This window comes from Drosophila suzukii, chromosome 3 (assembly GCF_043229965.1).
Source record: "Drosophila suzukii chromosome 3, CBGP_Dsuzu_IsoJpt1.0, whole genome shotgun sequence".
NCBI lineage: Eukaryota > Metazoa > Arthropoda > Insecta > Diptera > Drosophilidae > Drosophila > Drosophila suzukii.
In genome coordinates this window covers 12,427,885-12,441,614 of record NC_092082.1, presented here as the reverse complement: position 1 = coordinate 12,441,614, position 13,730 = coordinate 12,427,885, and the positions used below count along the sequence as shown (strand labels likewise).

General features: G+C 46.7%; 2 protein-coding genes across 2 annotated transcripts; one reads left to right on the top strand and one right to left on the bottom strand.

Moving 5' to 3' along the window:
• The first annotated feature begins 82 nt into the window (after positions 1–82).
• Positions 83–3,256, top strand: LeuRS-m (Leucyl-tRNA synthetase, mitochondrial). Its single transcript, XM_017080585.4, has 4 exons — positions 83–267; positions 321–2,112; positions 2,169–2,410; positions 2,467–3,256. The coding sequence occupies exons 1-4, from the start codon at positions 178–180 to the stop codon at positions 2,950–2,952; spliced, it is 2,610 nt and encodes an 869-aa protein (XP_016936074.4). The 5' UTR covers positions 83–177; the 3' UTR covers positions 2,953–3,256.
• On the bottom strand, positions 3,110–7,322 carry LOC108014402 (uncharacterized). Its single transcript, XM_036815179.3, has 2 exons — positions 6,461–7,322; positions 3,110–6,396 (listed from the first exon to the last, which is right to left on the bottom strand). The coding sequence occupies exons 1-2, from the start codon at positions 7,266–7,268 to the stop codon at positions 3,305–3,307; spliced, it is 3,900 nt and encodes a 1,299-aa protein (XP_036671074.3). The 5' UTR covers positions 7,269–7,322; the 3' UTR covers positions 3,110–3,304.
• Between the last annotated feature and the right edge of the window lie 6,408 nt (positions 7,323–13,730).

The window sequence follows — 13,730 nt, the reverse complement described above, 5'->3', positions numbered from 1 at the left end:
GCCAGTACGTCGGGAATGCTTCCCGCCAAAAATTCTCAGAGCAAATAATAACCAAATGAGCGATGTGGCAACGCTTTTCACCCAATCAGCTGTTCGACTGTAGAGTGCAGTGGGTTTTTACGAATTGGTTATTTAATAATTGTGAAATGTGCAATTTATTCAATTAAAGCCGGGAAAATGCAAGCGCTGAGAACTAGGCGCCCATGGAGAGGGGCGTATTGGAGCAGTTGGAGGCGATTGCTCACCCAAAGCTGCACGGGAAATGAGGTGGGTATATCAAATAGCCTAAAAACTCCACTAAAACCCCTGAAATATTTCAGAATCCCGAGTTAACTAACGATGTCAAGCACCGGATTGAGGCCCACTGGCGGGAGCAGCTCAGTGGTGGGCAGTTCAACCCCAAGGAATCGCAGGACAAGTACTATGTGCTCTCCATGTTCCCGTACCCCTCGGGCAATCTCCACATGGGCCATGTGCGCGTCTACACCATCGCCGATTCGGTGGCTCGCTTCCAGCGGATGTGCGGCAAGAATGTGTTCCAGCCTATGGGCTGGGATTCCTTTGGTCTGCCCGCCGAGAATGCCGCCAATCAGCGGGGAGTGGAGCCCGCATCCTGGACAGAGCAAAACATCGCACAAATGAAGGATCAACTCAAGCGACTCGGCTGCTCCTTCGACTGGAACCACGAACTGTCCACCTGCAGTCCGCAGTACTACAAGTGGACGCAGAACCTGTTCCTTATGCTGCATCGCCATGGATTGGCCTACCAAAATGAAGCCCTGGTCAACTGGGATCCGGTGGACAAGACCGTACTCGCCGACGAGCAGGTTGACGCCAATGGCTGCTCGTGGCGATCGGGTGCCAAGGTGGAGAAGAAACTCCTTAGGCAGTGGTTCATCAGGACGAGTGCGTATGCTAAGCAGTTGCTGGATGGCCTGGAGGATCCCACGCTGCGGGATTGGAGGGACATCATCAACCTGCAGCGCCACTGGATTGGAGAATGCGATGGCTACGCCTTCAACCTGCTCACCTCCGCCTCTGGATTGCTACGGGTGTGGACTGCTCATCCGGAGCACTTGAAGGATCCCCATGCCTTCCTCGTGCTGCGCAACAATCATCATCTGTCCAAGCTAGAGGATGCATCCAGCTTCAGCGCGGAGAATCCCTTTGCGGGCACCACAATGCCTGTGGTCTTTGGCGACGAAGTGACCTTCCCTCCGAAGTGCGATGTTTACCTGGCAGCGCCCAGTTTCCGCGACGAGGACAAGGAGCTTTGGGAGTCATACGGGCAGGCATTTACTTCCTCTGACAAGGAGGAGGTCAGCTTAAGTCCGGCCAACTGGGAGCTGTTGAGGAAGGAGGTGCTCCAGACAGCCACACGGCTCAATGTGGGCGGCTATCGGGTGTCCTCGAAGCTACAGGATTGGCTGATCTCACGGCAGCGCTACTGGGGCACTCCGATTCCCATTGTACACTGTCCAAAGTGCGGAGCAGTGCCAGTACCAGAAGAGCAGCTGCCAGTATCTTTGCCGCCTAAGGATTCCCCCAAAGAAGCATTCCTTTGCGAGTGCCCCAAGTGTGGGGACAAGGATGCGCGAAGGGAGACGGATACGATGGACACATTTGTGGACAGCTCCTGGTACTATTTGCGTTACTTGGATGCCCAAAACTCAGAGCGTATTTTTGATCCCACGTTGGCCAACAAGTTTATGCCCGTGGATCTGTACATCGGGGGAAAGGAGCACGCCGTGCTGCATCTCTATTACGCCCGTTTCATGAACCACTTTCTGCACAGCTGTGGTCTCTCGCCTACCAGTGAACCCTTCTCCCGCCTGCTGGTTCAGGGCATGGTCATGGGACGATCCTTCCGGGTGAAGGGCAGCGGACGTTATGTGCCCGAATCGGAAGTGGAGATTGTGAACGCCAAGAAGAACCAGGCGGTGCTGAAGGAAACCAAAGAGCCCGTGGTCATGACCTGGGAAAAGATGTCCAAATCAAAGCTGAATGGCGTGGAGCCCAGTGATATGTTCAATGAGTACGGAACGGACACAACGAGACTGATCATCCTGGCCGACGTGGCGCCCACCTCGCATCGCAACTGGTCCAGCACAAGTGAGCATTAACTGCTATATAATTGAACTTAATTGATATAATAATATATTTGACAGCATTTCCCGGCATCCTAAACTGGCAGAAGCGGCTTTGGCTGACCCTGCAGGATTTCCAAGAGGCTCGCGAGGATCAAACTCCCTCAGAGGTTGTGGCCACCAGCGAAGAGTTCCTGGCAGAGGATGCCAAGCTATTCGATGCCCGCAACTTCTATGTAAAAGGAGCCACCTTTAACTACCGCCATGCACATCAACTCAGTGTGGCTATCTCCAAGATGCAGGGACTGACGAATTCTCTGAGGGTGAGTCTATTAACTGAATCCCTTTTCCAATCTCCGCTGATACTAATTTCTTACAGCGCACACCAAAACATGTCCTGCGACATGGAAAGCAATTTGAGCGGGCTCTGGCCGCCCAGATCATCATGATCGCACCAATGGCTCCGCACTTCGCCTCCGAACTGTGGTCCAAGTTCGTGGCCATACCTGGCAGATTGAATCCCGCCAGTCAGGAGCTGCAGTGGAGCGAGGATGTGTTGGCCCAACGCTGGCCAGACATCGATGCTGCGTACAACCTGGATCTTAGCATCAAAGTAAATGGATTTGAGAATTGTGTGATCAAAGTCCAGCGCACACACTTGGATAAGGTGACGCACAGCGATGCCCTGGACATTGCCTTCAACACGGAATCGGTGACATCATACCTCATCGACAAGAAAATACGAAACACCAACTTTGTGCTCTATCCCGGCATCGAGGCTATCCTAAACATCTATGTGGATAAGGCGCAAAAGACACAAAAGCCGGCGAGCAGCGATGATGCGGAGGCTCAGCCGCGGGCATAGGATTCATACTTAAGAATGGAGCATTAGAAGTAATACCAGACCAAAACTGTGTGGAAGGACCCACATTGATCATAGTGCTTAAGCCGAACGGATTACGGAGGAAAGCGGGTTAAACCCGCCCAAATGCATTTCCCGTGTTGGATAGAAAGACGTCATCCTAGATTGGTACCTTTTAATCATGTTTAATGTTAAATATTTATAAAAATTGGACTAGTTGTAAGCAGCTGCTTTACAGGATTGGTAAATGCCTAGGATCATAGGAATATAATGGTTGCTCTATCTGTGCGCCTCTATCTAAAAGCCAGTTCGACTAATAAGTTCTCGTTTGTCATTCTCTCGCTGGATCGGCACCTCACTTCATAAGCTCGCACATGAGATTCCGCAGGTAAACATCCAACTGGGCGTAATCCAGCAGCGTATTCCGGACGATGTCGAGGAGCATGCTGGGCCACAACGTTTCCAGTTTGTGCAGTTTCTCCACGGCGTTGCAGGTGTTTTCCAGCAGCAGGGCAAAGTGCTGACGACCTCGATCTCTGGCACTGGGAGCCATGGCAGTGCTTCCCGCTTCCGTCGATGGATTCAGATTCATGGAGGTGGCAGTTCCTGCTCCAATCCCGGCTCCACCAGCATTCTTCTTCCACTGGAGCGCTTCTTTTCCCACCACAAGTCGCAGGGATTTGTTGTCCGGCCGCAGGAGCCACTCTTTGGGAGACAACTTGCTGGCCGTGCAGGTCTCATCCAGACGAAGTCTGGCCAAAAGCGGCTGCAGCATCACCTCCGGCATGGACCATAGCACCAGGTCCGAGAGTCCAACATACATGGCATTGGCAGCCTCCACTTCAGCCTCGGTTACCTCCTGGCCATTCAGCTGCTTCAATCCCCAGTGAGATAGCCTGTAGATGGCGTACGCTCGCCAGGATTCCTTCAAGGTGATGCCATTCCCCTCGGCATCGATGAGTAAACTGCTCAGGCCCTGGAGCTCGGCCAGTCCATTGAGTTGACCCAAGCAGGAGATGTTCGTTTCCCGGAAAACATAGTGCTCGGCGTGTGGGAATCGCACCTTTATCCTGCCCAGCACGCAGACGATGCTGTTGAAGTTTATGTAGCTGAAGTTTAGCGTGTGGACATCATTGGCCTTGGCCGGGTTCCACTGCTTGTCGATGAAACGGAGGGCTCCCTGGCCATAGATGTTCAGGTACCTTCCACAAATCTCAATCAGGTAATCGCCACCTTGTTCTCTCTCCCGTTCAGCGGCGCTTGGCTTGGACACCGTGATGGCGGCACTGGGAGTGGCTGTTGTTCCTGCAGCTGCTGCTCCGGTTGTGGCTACTCCTGTGCCTGCTCCCGCTCCTGCTGAAGATTGACCGGAAGTATTGTTCGTTGCCGCCTTCGTTTGAGTGGCCACCAAAGTTAATCCATTGTTGGTGGCCTTACCGCGACCGGTGCTATTGGAGCTGCTGCTGTTACTGGTGCTGCTGCTCACGGTTTGTGCCCGCACCAGACTACCCGCCATGTACCGCTTGGAAGATGCACCTGGTCCTCCTCTCTGGTTGATCTGCAAACCCAGTTGAGTGATAGGCGCATGACGGGAACGCTGTTTGCTGCTCGTCGGGCGACTTGTATTGGAGGATGCAGTGTTGGGCACAGGCAAGGTAGCAGTTATGCCTGGAGGAGGAGGTGTGGTCGTGCCCCCAGGCACTGGAGTTCCAGGAGCAGCTGGCGGAGTCAAGGTCAAGGCAGGCGGCGAAGGTGAAGAAGCCACTGGAGTTGGAGGTGCTACTTTTGCCACTTCAGGAGATTGACTTGCAACTGGAAGTGGGGATGGTGGTGCCTTATCCGCCAAACCCACTTTATTACAGTTCTCATCAATCTGCGGCGTCTGTGGTTTATTTTTGGCGCCACCATCCTCATTATCCGAGCTATAACAACTGGAGCAGGAGTCCACATTGGGTCCCAGGCTAGAGGCCTCCGAGGAGGCACCATCCTCCTCCTGCGGATTCCTTAAATTCTTGGCTATTGGCGGCAGTTTAATCAGTGCCTGCAGTTCATCCATCAGTTCCTTGGGCTGTTGAGACTCCTCGGATTCGGTTTCCGCCTCTTCGGCAGTCGGACCTTCGTTGGACTCATTGATTTTGGCCAGCTCGCTGGTGAGCCGGCTCTTGGGACGACCCACCACCGTTTGTTGGGATCGCAGCAGTTCCCAGTTTGTCCGGGCATTGGATATCACCTCTTCTCGCCGGATGCTATGATAAGCCTCGGAGCTTCCAGGAGCAGCTTGGGCCTGTTCCTTGTGCTGTCGCCAAGCCAGAGCCGCCCGACGCACCTGTTCCGTGATGGGCATCTGGCTGAGCGTCTGCAGCAGCGGGAGGTATGAGACCAGGAAGGAAACACAGTCGCCTGCCAGGGAGACGGGATTATTCTCGATTGTAACCTCCAGGAGGCGAGTGGCCCTCGCTATGCTGGCCATGTCGTCCACTCTGTGCAGGTCGTTGTGGCACAACCAGAGCCTCTCCAGAGCCACCAAGTGCTGGAAGCCATTGATTCGCCTGAGTTTGTTCCGCTTCAAGTTCAACTCCCTGAGACATCGCAGTCCCAGGAAATCCTGCTGGTTTATCTGACGTATTTGATTCCCCGCCAGATTGAGAGACTTCAGTTGCTGCAGGCAGTTGATGCGATTGCCCAGACTGGTGAGTTTATTGCCATGAAGATCCAGCACTCTCAGGGAATCCTTCAGCGAGGACAGACCACCAATGTCCGTAATCCTGTTCTTGCCTAGCAGCAGCACCGAAAGCGATGGCAGTCCATCCAGATTGGCTATCCTCTCGATCTGGTTATCATAGAGATCCAGGAATACGAGCTGCTGGAAAATGTTCCCATAGCTGGCACTCAGACTCAACTGCTTGTTCTTGATGCTCAGCTGCTCCAGGGCGGAAATGGAGGTCATCACACTGGGCGAATCCTCCTCTTCGCCGCATCCTCCACACAACGAGAGATTGCTGCTGTGCAGGGCACTGCCTTCATCGCAACTTTGAAGAAGATTGCTGCCCGCCGCCAAGCCCACTCCTCCGCCTCGTGTGGCCTTGAGAAAGGCCCGCCTCTGGATGAGCTGCTGTTGATGCTTCATGGCCTGCAGGCTGCTACTCACAAAGCTCTTGGACTTCTCCAGTCCATAGCGCATGCGCAGCGCAGGTGGAGGCGTCAGCTGTGCTTGTCCGTAGTTGTAGCCCCTTTTGGCCAACTTGGATCGTCCAGCGGCGGTTCCTCCGTTAATGGCCAGTGCCTGGGTGGTCAGTGGACTGCCGGAACCCGGACTCCCGCCGGATTTGGGCGATAGGCGATGGGAATTACCGCCTGCATTGGTCATGGCACGGGTGAGTCTGCCTGGATGATGGCCTCGCAGGCCAGAGCGTCCTCCTTCCTTGGTTCCATTACCGTTACTGTATTCTAGGTGAGAAAAGAAGGTTATCCCTCGACTAAAATCTTAATGTTATGATTCCAGGATACAAACCACCCAGCTTATTGTTGTTGCTCTCCCGCGGAGTGGCGATGGGAGGAGGAGGCACTGGTGGCGGCGGCGGTGGCAGCTCCTTGGGTATGTGGAAGGTATTGATCAGGTTGTGCTGCAGCGACAACAGCCGAAGATTGGGCTCCTGCTCGAAAATGGGTATGGCCGTGAGCCCCCTCTTGTCGTAGTTGATGCGATCGGGCAACTCCTCGCGCTCCTTGGGCAATCTCTGGATGCGGCAGATGCCATTTGGCTGCGGAGTGACGATGGCTCCGCTCACCAGAGTTCCGCCCGTGCTGCCCACTAGAGTATTTGGTGTTACAGCCGCCGTGGCAGGTCGACAGCTATTGGAGGCCGCCGAGGAGGATGTCGACTTGGAGCGCTGGCGCTGGATTCCCACGCCTCGTGGAAGATTCCTCTGCTGTTGCTGCTGCTGCTGACGGATTTGGGCTGCTGCAGCATAGCTCCGCTTTAAATGTTGCTGCTGGCCAACTTGGAGCTCCGATTGCTGCTGGATTTGCTGTTGCTGCTGCAGCTGTTGCTGCTGCACTGGTCGCTTTGGGATGACGTTGTGGCTTAAGGTGCTATGGGAGCGACCAATAGGACGCCGGCGTAGTCTTTGATTAAAACTAGGAACGAACGGTTCGATTTTCAGCAAAGATGTTTGAGGTAAGTAGTTCTGTTGTTGTTGTTGTTGTTGCAGTTGGGGTTGGGGCGAGGGATTCGCAGGAGCTGGAGCAGGAGCAGGGCAGGATGCCTCCGGCGTGGGGGTTTCATCGTTGAGTATGGAGCGACTGCGGCACTTGGCCATGGAAATCAGCTGGCGGCGCCTGGCATGAGTTGCCGCCGCCGTCGCCGGTGTCGCCCTTGGTGGCACTTGTCCTTGTCCTTGCACCTGGACTGGCACCTGAACCGCCGCCTGAACTGGCACCTGAACCTGCCCCTGACCCTGCACCTGGCCCAGGCCCGTTGCCGTGCGTGTGGCACCTTCCACCTTCGAGTTTCATAATAGTTCGATGCGGGCGAGCGACTCCTGGAGAGCTTCGGACATGGTTAGGGGGATCTGAGATGTTCGCTGGGGAATCCTCTACTTCCGTTGCATAATATGCCAGTCCTGAAAGATCATTGTATATTAGTTAATATTTACAAGTTACAAGTTCATAATGATTTAGGTTATTTGATTTACAAATATTCCTTTTTTAAGGGTATATTATTACTTAAACTTAAACTAAACTGGTGGAAAAGAGATTAACTCATGGTCACATCATATACTTCAATTTAAAACTCAAAAAAGGATTTAAAGTGGTATTACATTTTCTGGATTTTCAAGTTTATGATACACTCTGTACTGATAAAATGAAGATTTTTCTTTATCACCTCAGTATAACAAGAGAATAAACTATTATTTCCTCAAGTAATTCCATAACTTGCATTCAACTTTAAGTCAAATAAGAACTACACTTTATAATTACAACTGCAGTAATTGAAACTTGCTCACCCAGTTTTATGATAAATCCCCGAAAGTACGAGTAACCAGTCCTGGTTATCTAATTTGCAATTGCATTCAGCTCTCTGGTCGGTCGGATTATGGATTAGTTTGGTTCTTTTTTGGGGACACACAAATAGATACAGTGGGTGTGCGGCGAATGGAATTGGGAGCGACTGCTCCACTTGAGCTGCTTTTCCCTTCAGTTCTCGTCGATTTTTGGTGATTTTTTTTGTCGATTGTTTGGTGTTCAGTCTTTTGGGGTATAGAACTTATAGATATATAGATATGTACATACAAGTATGCTATTTGTGTGCTCCTCGAGTGTTGTTGGTCGCCTCCGTGGCAGCTCTGAGCCAGGATTCGTGGACTCGCTGGCTCGGGCATGTGGGCCCGTTTTATTAGTTTGTTTATTCGGGTTATACATTCACGATTTTGGCTTGGCGCGGTTGCCATAGAATATATGCGGTGCATTTGTAAGACAGTTGCTGTCCCTATTCCGCCCTCTCTCTCTCTCTCTCTGTGTCTTGCTCGCACCCTCGTGATTTGCGTTATTAGTTTGTTTATTTAAAGCTCTTTTGGGGCAATTCGAGGCCCAAACAGCCAGGCCGCCGACTGTCGACCCACCTGGCCAACTGACTGACAGTCGGAAAGGTGGAGCGACAGGCGGGCAGACAACCTGCAGAACATTCGGCTTGTTGCTGCCACGACCTGCGCTTCTAAACATACCAAAACATTGGATATCTGCGCAAAATGGCGGTACACCGCACCCCGAGGAGTCCATGGGGACTGAGATCTCAGAACTCATAACTTATTGGATTTTCTGTATTAACCATGTATTATTAAAGGTGTAGTTCTAGTTCTGCTATCTGTACTCTACAGAAAGTAAACCGTTTATATTCACCTGGATAGTTTCAGGCCGAAGCCTTATAAATAAGGTTACCAAACTCTAATGATCAGAATTATAAATAAGGCTATAGAACTTTAATTTTCAGAATTGAAATCCTTTACTAATGGATTTTTATAAAGATTGCCATTGAAAAGATTAAACAATCCAAGACATATATATATAATGATTGGATGATGTCAAAATTGAAGTAGATGATTATGAGTCAGATTAAATTATTAAGTATATAAGTATTCTAGGATATGTAAATGTTTATACTTTTTATACTAAACATTTCCAAAAACGATTATAACGATTCAGATAGTTATAAAAGATTACACGGTACGAAACTGTATTCTAGTATTCCTTAACCTTAAAATCGAAGTAATAGAATTTATAGATCATATAAGTATCTTAAAGATTTAAATTAAAAATCTGATTGATAAACGAAAAGAAGCTTATTTTCTTAAAAGCTGATCATTCCTTTGAAAAATCGTTTTCAGCTTTGACCCAAAGATTGCCCCATAAGCCTTGTAATTTCCTTTCGTGGTCTGGGCCAGACTTTTCCCGGCTTTCATCGGCTAGCGCCCTCAGCATTCACCTTGGCCGTGTGCAATTGGAGGGAAAGTCGTTTGCATTAAAAACCCATTTCGTGGCTTTTCATAGCTGCTGTTGTTGTTATTGCAGTGGCTGGTTGGCTGAATGGCTGGGTGGCTTTGTTGTTGCTGGTGGAAACTGTTTTGATTTGCGTATGGTATGGCCCAAACTATCAGGCAAAGACAGTGGGGCGGGCCCAAAGAGACGTGGCGAGAGACAGTGGGGCGGAGCGGAAGAAACACGCACATAATTGCCTGCCATCGTAATGGATTCACGTGCCTGCTGAGCTGCTCTCGTTGTTCTTGCCGTAATGTTGTTGTGAAATATGCAAAAGTTAAGCGCCAACCGCAGGAGAGACACAGACAGGTTACACTAAAAGAAAGGGGGACTGACTTTTCAGTCAAAAACATAAAAACTTTTTTAATTATTATGCTTTTATGTTTATTCAGAAGTTGTTTTTAAAGCGAAGTGTATTTTAAACAAATATATATTTTTTTATATTCAAATAGTTTTCTGGAAAACATAATATTATTACAAATATATTAAAATTTTAATAAATGGGATTCGCATTGAAGGTATGAATCCCTTAAGGAAAGTGTCCTATATTCCAGTGATCTAAAATTAAAAAGCTTAAAAAAAGTAAATATCTGAGTAGTTTAAAATAGATTTTTGCAAGAATATTTATAATTCAGAGTTGTAATAATTATGAAATACATTTTTTTTCAATTGAGTTACATTTTTTCTGAGTGCACACACACCTAAGCAATTAAGGAGAAAAAGAGAGAGACGCAAAGAGGGATATTCGTCGCCTGGCAAATTGCCCCCTGTCAGGGCGGTTGTATAGTGAGTGCGAAAGAGACGGGCTACTCAATCGAAGACACTGCAACAATTCGAATTTAATTGATGCCAGTCGGCGGCGTCAACGAAAATCGGAAAGTGTGCGTGCGTTGGCATTTATGAGCTGAGCTTCGCCGGAAAGAAAGGCTCCTTCTGCCACCTGGCGAACGGACAATAACTGAGCCGTTGATTGGCACTGAGGCCAGGTGCAAGAGCTCCTTTTACCTGCTCCCCCGATTTTCACCTGCCATCACACTTGATTCCAGTTATTAGTCTCGTCGCCGGGCATTGAACTTTTTCGCAGGAGGCAACAAGTGGGGGTGAACTTTCCGGGGAAAGTGTGGGAGATCCTTTAAAAAATATCTCTAGTACTTAAACTTATCTATTCATCAAAATTTGAAAAATTTTGAAATTCTTTTATTTGTTTTTGCAAATGACTTCTTAACCTACAATTAAAATATATAAAAACTATATATCCATATTAATTTATTTTTAGACTTGCTATTATATTTTTTTGAAATTACCATTTTACGCAAAATTAATCATACGACGTGTTGCCATAATTTCCCAAAGCTTACCAACTAGATTACTCATACGACATGAGGTCCAAAAATGCTAAATTTTAAAAAGATTTGCAATAAATATTTCCTGAGGGCATTTAAAATTGAAAATGTATTTAAGCAGTCCATTATCCCCGCATTAAAAGTGAGGTTTAAGCAGCGTTTAACAAGCTGTAAATGCAGATCGCTTGGAAATGCCATGAAACATTCGCTGACTACCGATTTCAGCCTTTTGTAAGTTTTATCAAAGCTGTTGCATGCTGCGATTTCTGATTCCTGTTGCACTGGGGGCTTTGTTTACATTGATGTCCCGTCCGTCCCGCTGCGCTGACTGTTAGCCCGAGCGCTATTTACCGACGCTGCGGTGGCTGCTCCAGCTTTTGGCCCTCTTTGGGCGCATGCCGCTTCAGCTGCCATTGACATCCTTGTTGGCCATTAATTTTGCAGGCTTTTGCGTGGCGTAAATGGAAAATGTCCGCGCTCACTGTCCCCTAGCTGTTCTAGATAAGGAGTGCAGTGGGAATCGGTTGGGGCGCAGCGCTCGATAGCGTAGAGTTCAACCTTTGGCCTTCCCTTTGTCTCTGCGTCAGTCTTCTGCAACATTTTCACTTTTGTTTTCACTGGGCAGCACTGGGAAAAAAGCCTAGTCAATCAGTGTTTCAGATTAAATTCTGTTTAAAAAGAATGAAGATTAAAAGAAGATTGAATTGAAATAGAAGGATTAGATATATTATGTTTATTCGTTTAATTTAGTTTAATAAGTTCAGATTAGTTATTCTTGTTAATCAAGCTTGAAATTAATTGGCAACACAACCCGATTTAATTAATCAAGCTTACTTTAATAACTTCATTCGGCCTCAATTGCGAACCATTAAAAATGTATTTACTGGCAATTATTTCGGATTGCTTTCTTTTTAGTGCATTGTTGCACTTGCGCTCATTATCGCGATTGTTGCTGCTGTCGCTGTGCGGTGGCTGTTGTTATTTACTTTTTAATAATTACAGTGCTCTGCTGCAATTGTCCCTGACCACAGGCTGAATGGGTCAGACGAAGGACCTGGGACAGGGAGAGGGAAAGGTCGCGGCGGGACAGATAGCCAGGCGAGTTGATAAATTGCGCGCACAACACAGAGACAAAGAACGCCAGCTTACGGACACCCACGCAGAAACGGACACCTCGCTTATTAGGTACAATCAGGGACATAAAAATAATATCTATCTATCTATAAAGAATAGTATTAAAATAATACTATGCTTATATACGCGCTAAATATTTTAGTCAGAACTGTATTTTCAAAAACACTCATGTTATAGAGATCCTATAGATTCAGGTTTGAATATCATTATTGTAAGCTTTCAAACTTCAGAAAAAATTCTTTAAAAAACAACTAGGGCTTGTTTAAATGACTTTTGTTTCATTAATAAAATTATGAATTATTATAAACTTACATACTTACATACATACGAAATAGGATTATTCCTTGGAATTGGAAAACGGTTATAAAAATATTTTTTAGTATTCGTAAAATAATTGTATTTTCGTTTATAAAGTGAAAGTATTTCTGGATTTTAGGTACAAAAATCTTAATGAGAGCTATAAAATGTTTTTTTTTTATATTTAAAAATAGTATCTGATGCTGTTGCCAATATTTCTAGGTTCCAAAAAACATTAATTTAGGTCTAGTTATACCTTATTCTTTCTCCGCAAGCAAGAGGTATTATAAAAATCTTAGGTAGCTTTAGGACCTATTCTAGTATTCTCACCTCCACTGTGGATCCCAGGGTCTCACGATAAGCTCGCCAACTGGCCGCCACTTTCATCCATCCCAAAACCTTCACCACCCACCGTCCAACACCCACCGACCTCGCATCCTTGGACTTTTCCCAGCGATGGTCGAGCAATTTAATCAGCCTGCAGAGCGCAGAAAAGCTGATAATACCGTTATGAATAATTTACCCACATACGCACACATTTGTCCAAGGGAGGCGAAACGCGTTTTATTATTGTTTCTGGAGCTGTCTTTTCTGGTTTTATTTATAATTAATAAAGCAACGCCAGCCAAAGAGTGCAAAAACATCAAATAAAGGCACTTGTTGTTTACACTTTTGCTTTCGAGCCTTTAAGGAGGCTGCGTGCGAAATCGTTTTAATTAGGTGCGGTAACTTGTTGCGGCTGACCAGTGGAAAATGTAATTTTGGAGCGGGGAATCCCCCGAGTGTCACATCCAGTTGGAATTTCCGCTGGCACGCTGTGCTCTCTGTCAAAATCAATGCATAGCGCCACCGCAAATATCATGAATGCAAGATGACTGCGGTGGGGCCTAATATCGAAATGTAGTCGTTATAAGCAACCGCAGTCAATGAAACAGCCAGAAATGAAAATCTACACAATACAATTGCTTTTAATGACCTCACCGATTTGTGAGTAACAATTTTCAGAAAAAAGTATGTAAAATAATTTTTTAAAGGAAAAATTTCTTATATTGCATCCCAATCATACACTACTTTATAAAAAATACATTTATTTTTGTAACATCAATATTTATTATTTGTCGTTATTTTTGTTAGACAATGTTGTAAAATATCTTTTTAATCTTGCATATAATTTATTGTGAAATATTAAAATGATTAACTAATTTATATAAGGTTAATGCACATATTAACGCAGTCTTTCTTATACATGTTGGTTTTTCTTAGCCCTAATTTATTTTATTTTTTAAATGTGTCATGAAAATATTTATAGGTATAGATCGGATTTTAAAACATTAATTTCCCTAAACAAAGTTCAAGGTAAACGAATTAAAAGAGGACTATATCGAAATTATAAGAGACACTTTGCAAGGAAATACCTTTAGTTATTTTCATATACTTTGGCTTTATACACACATTGATTGGCAGATTACAGTA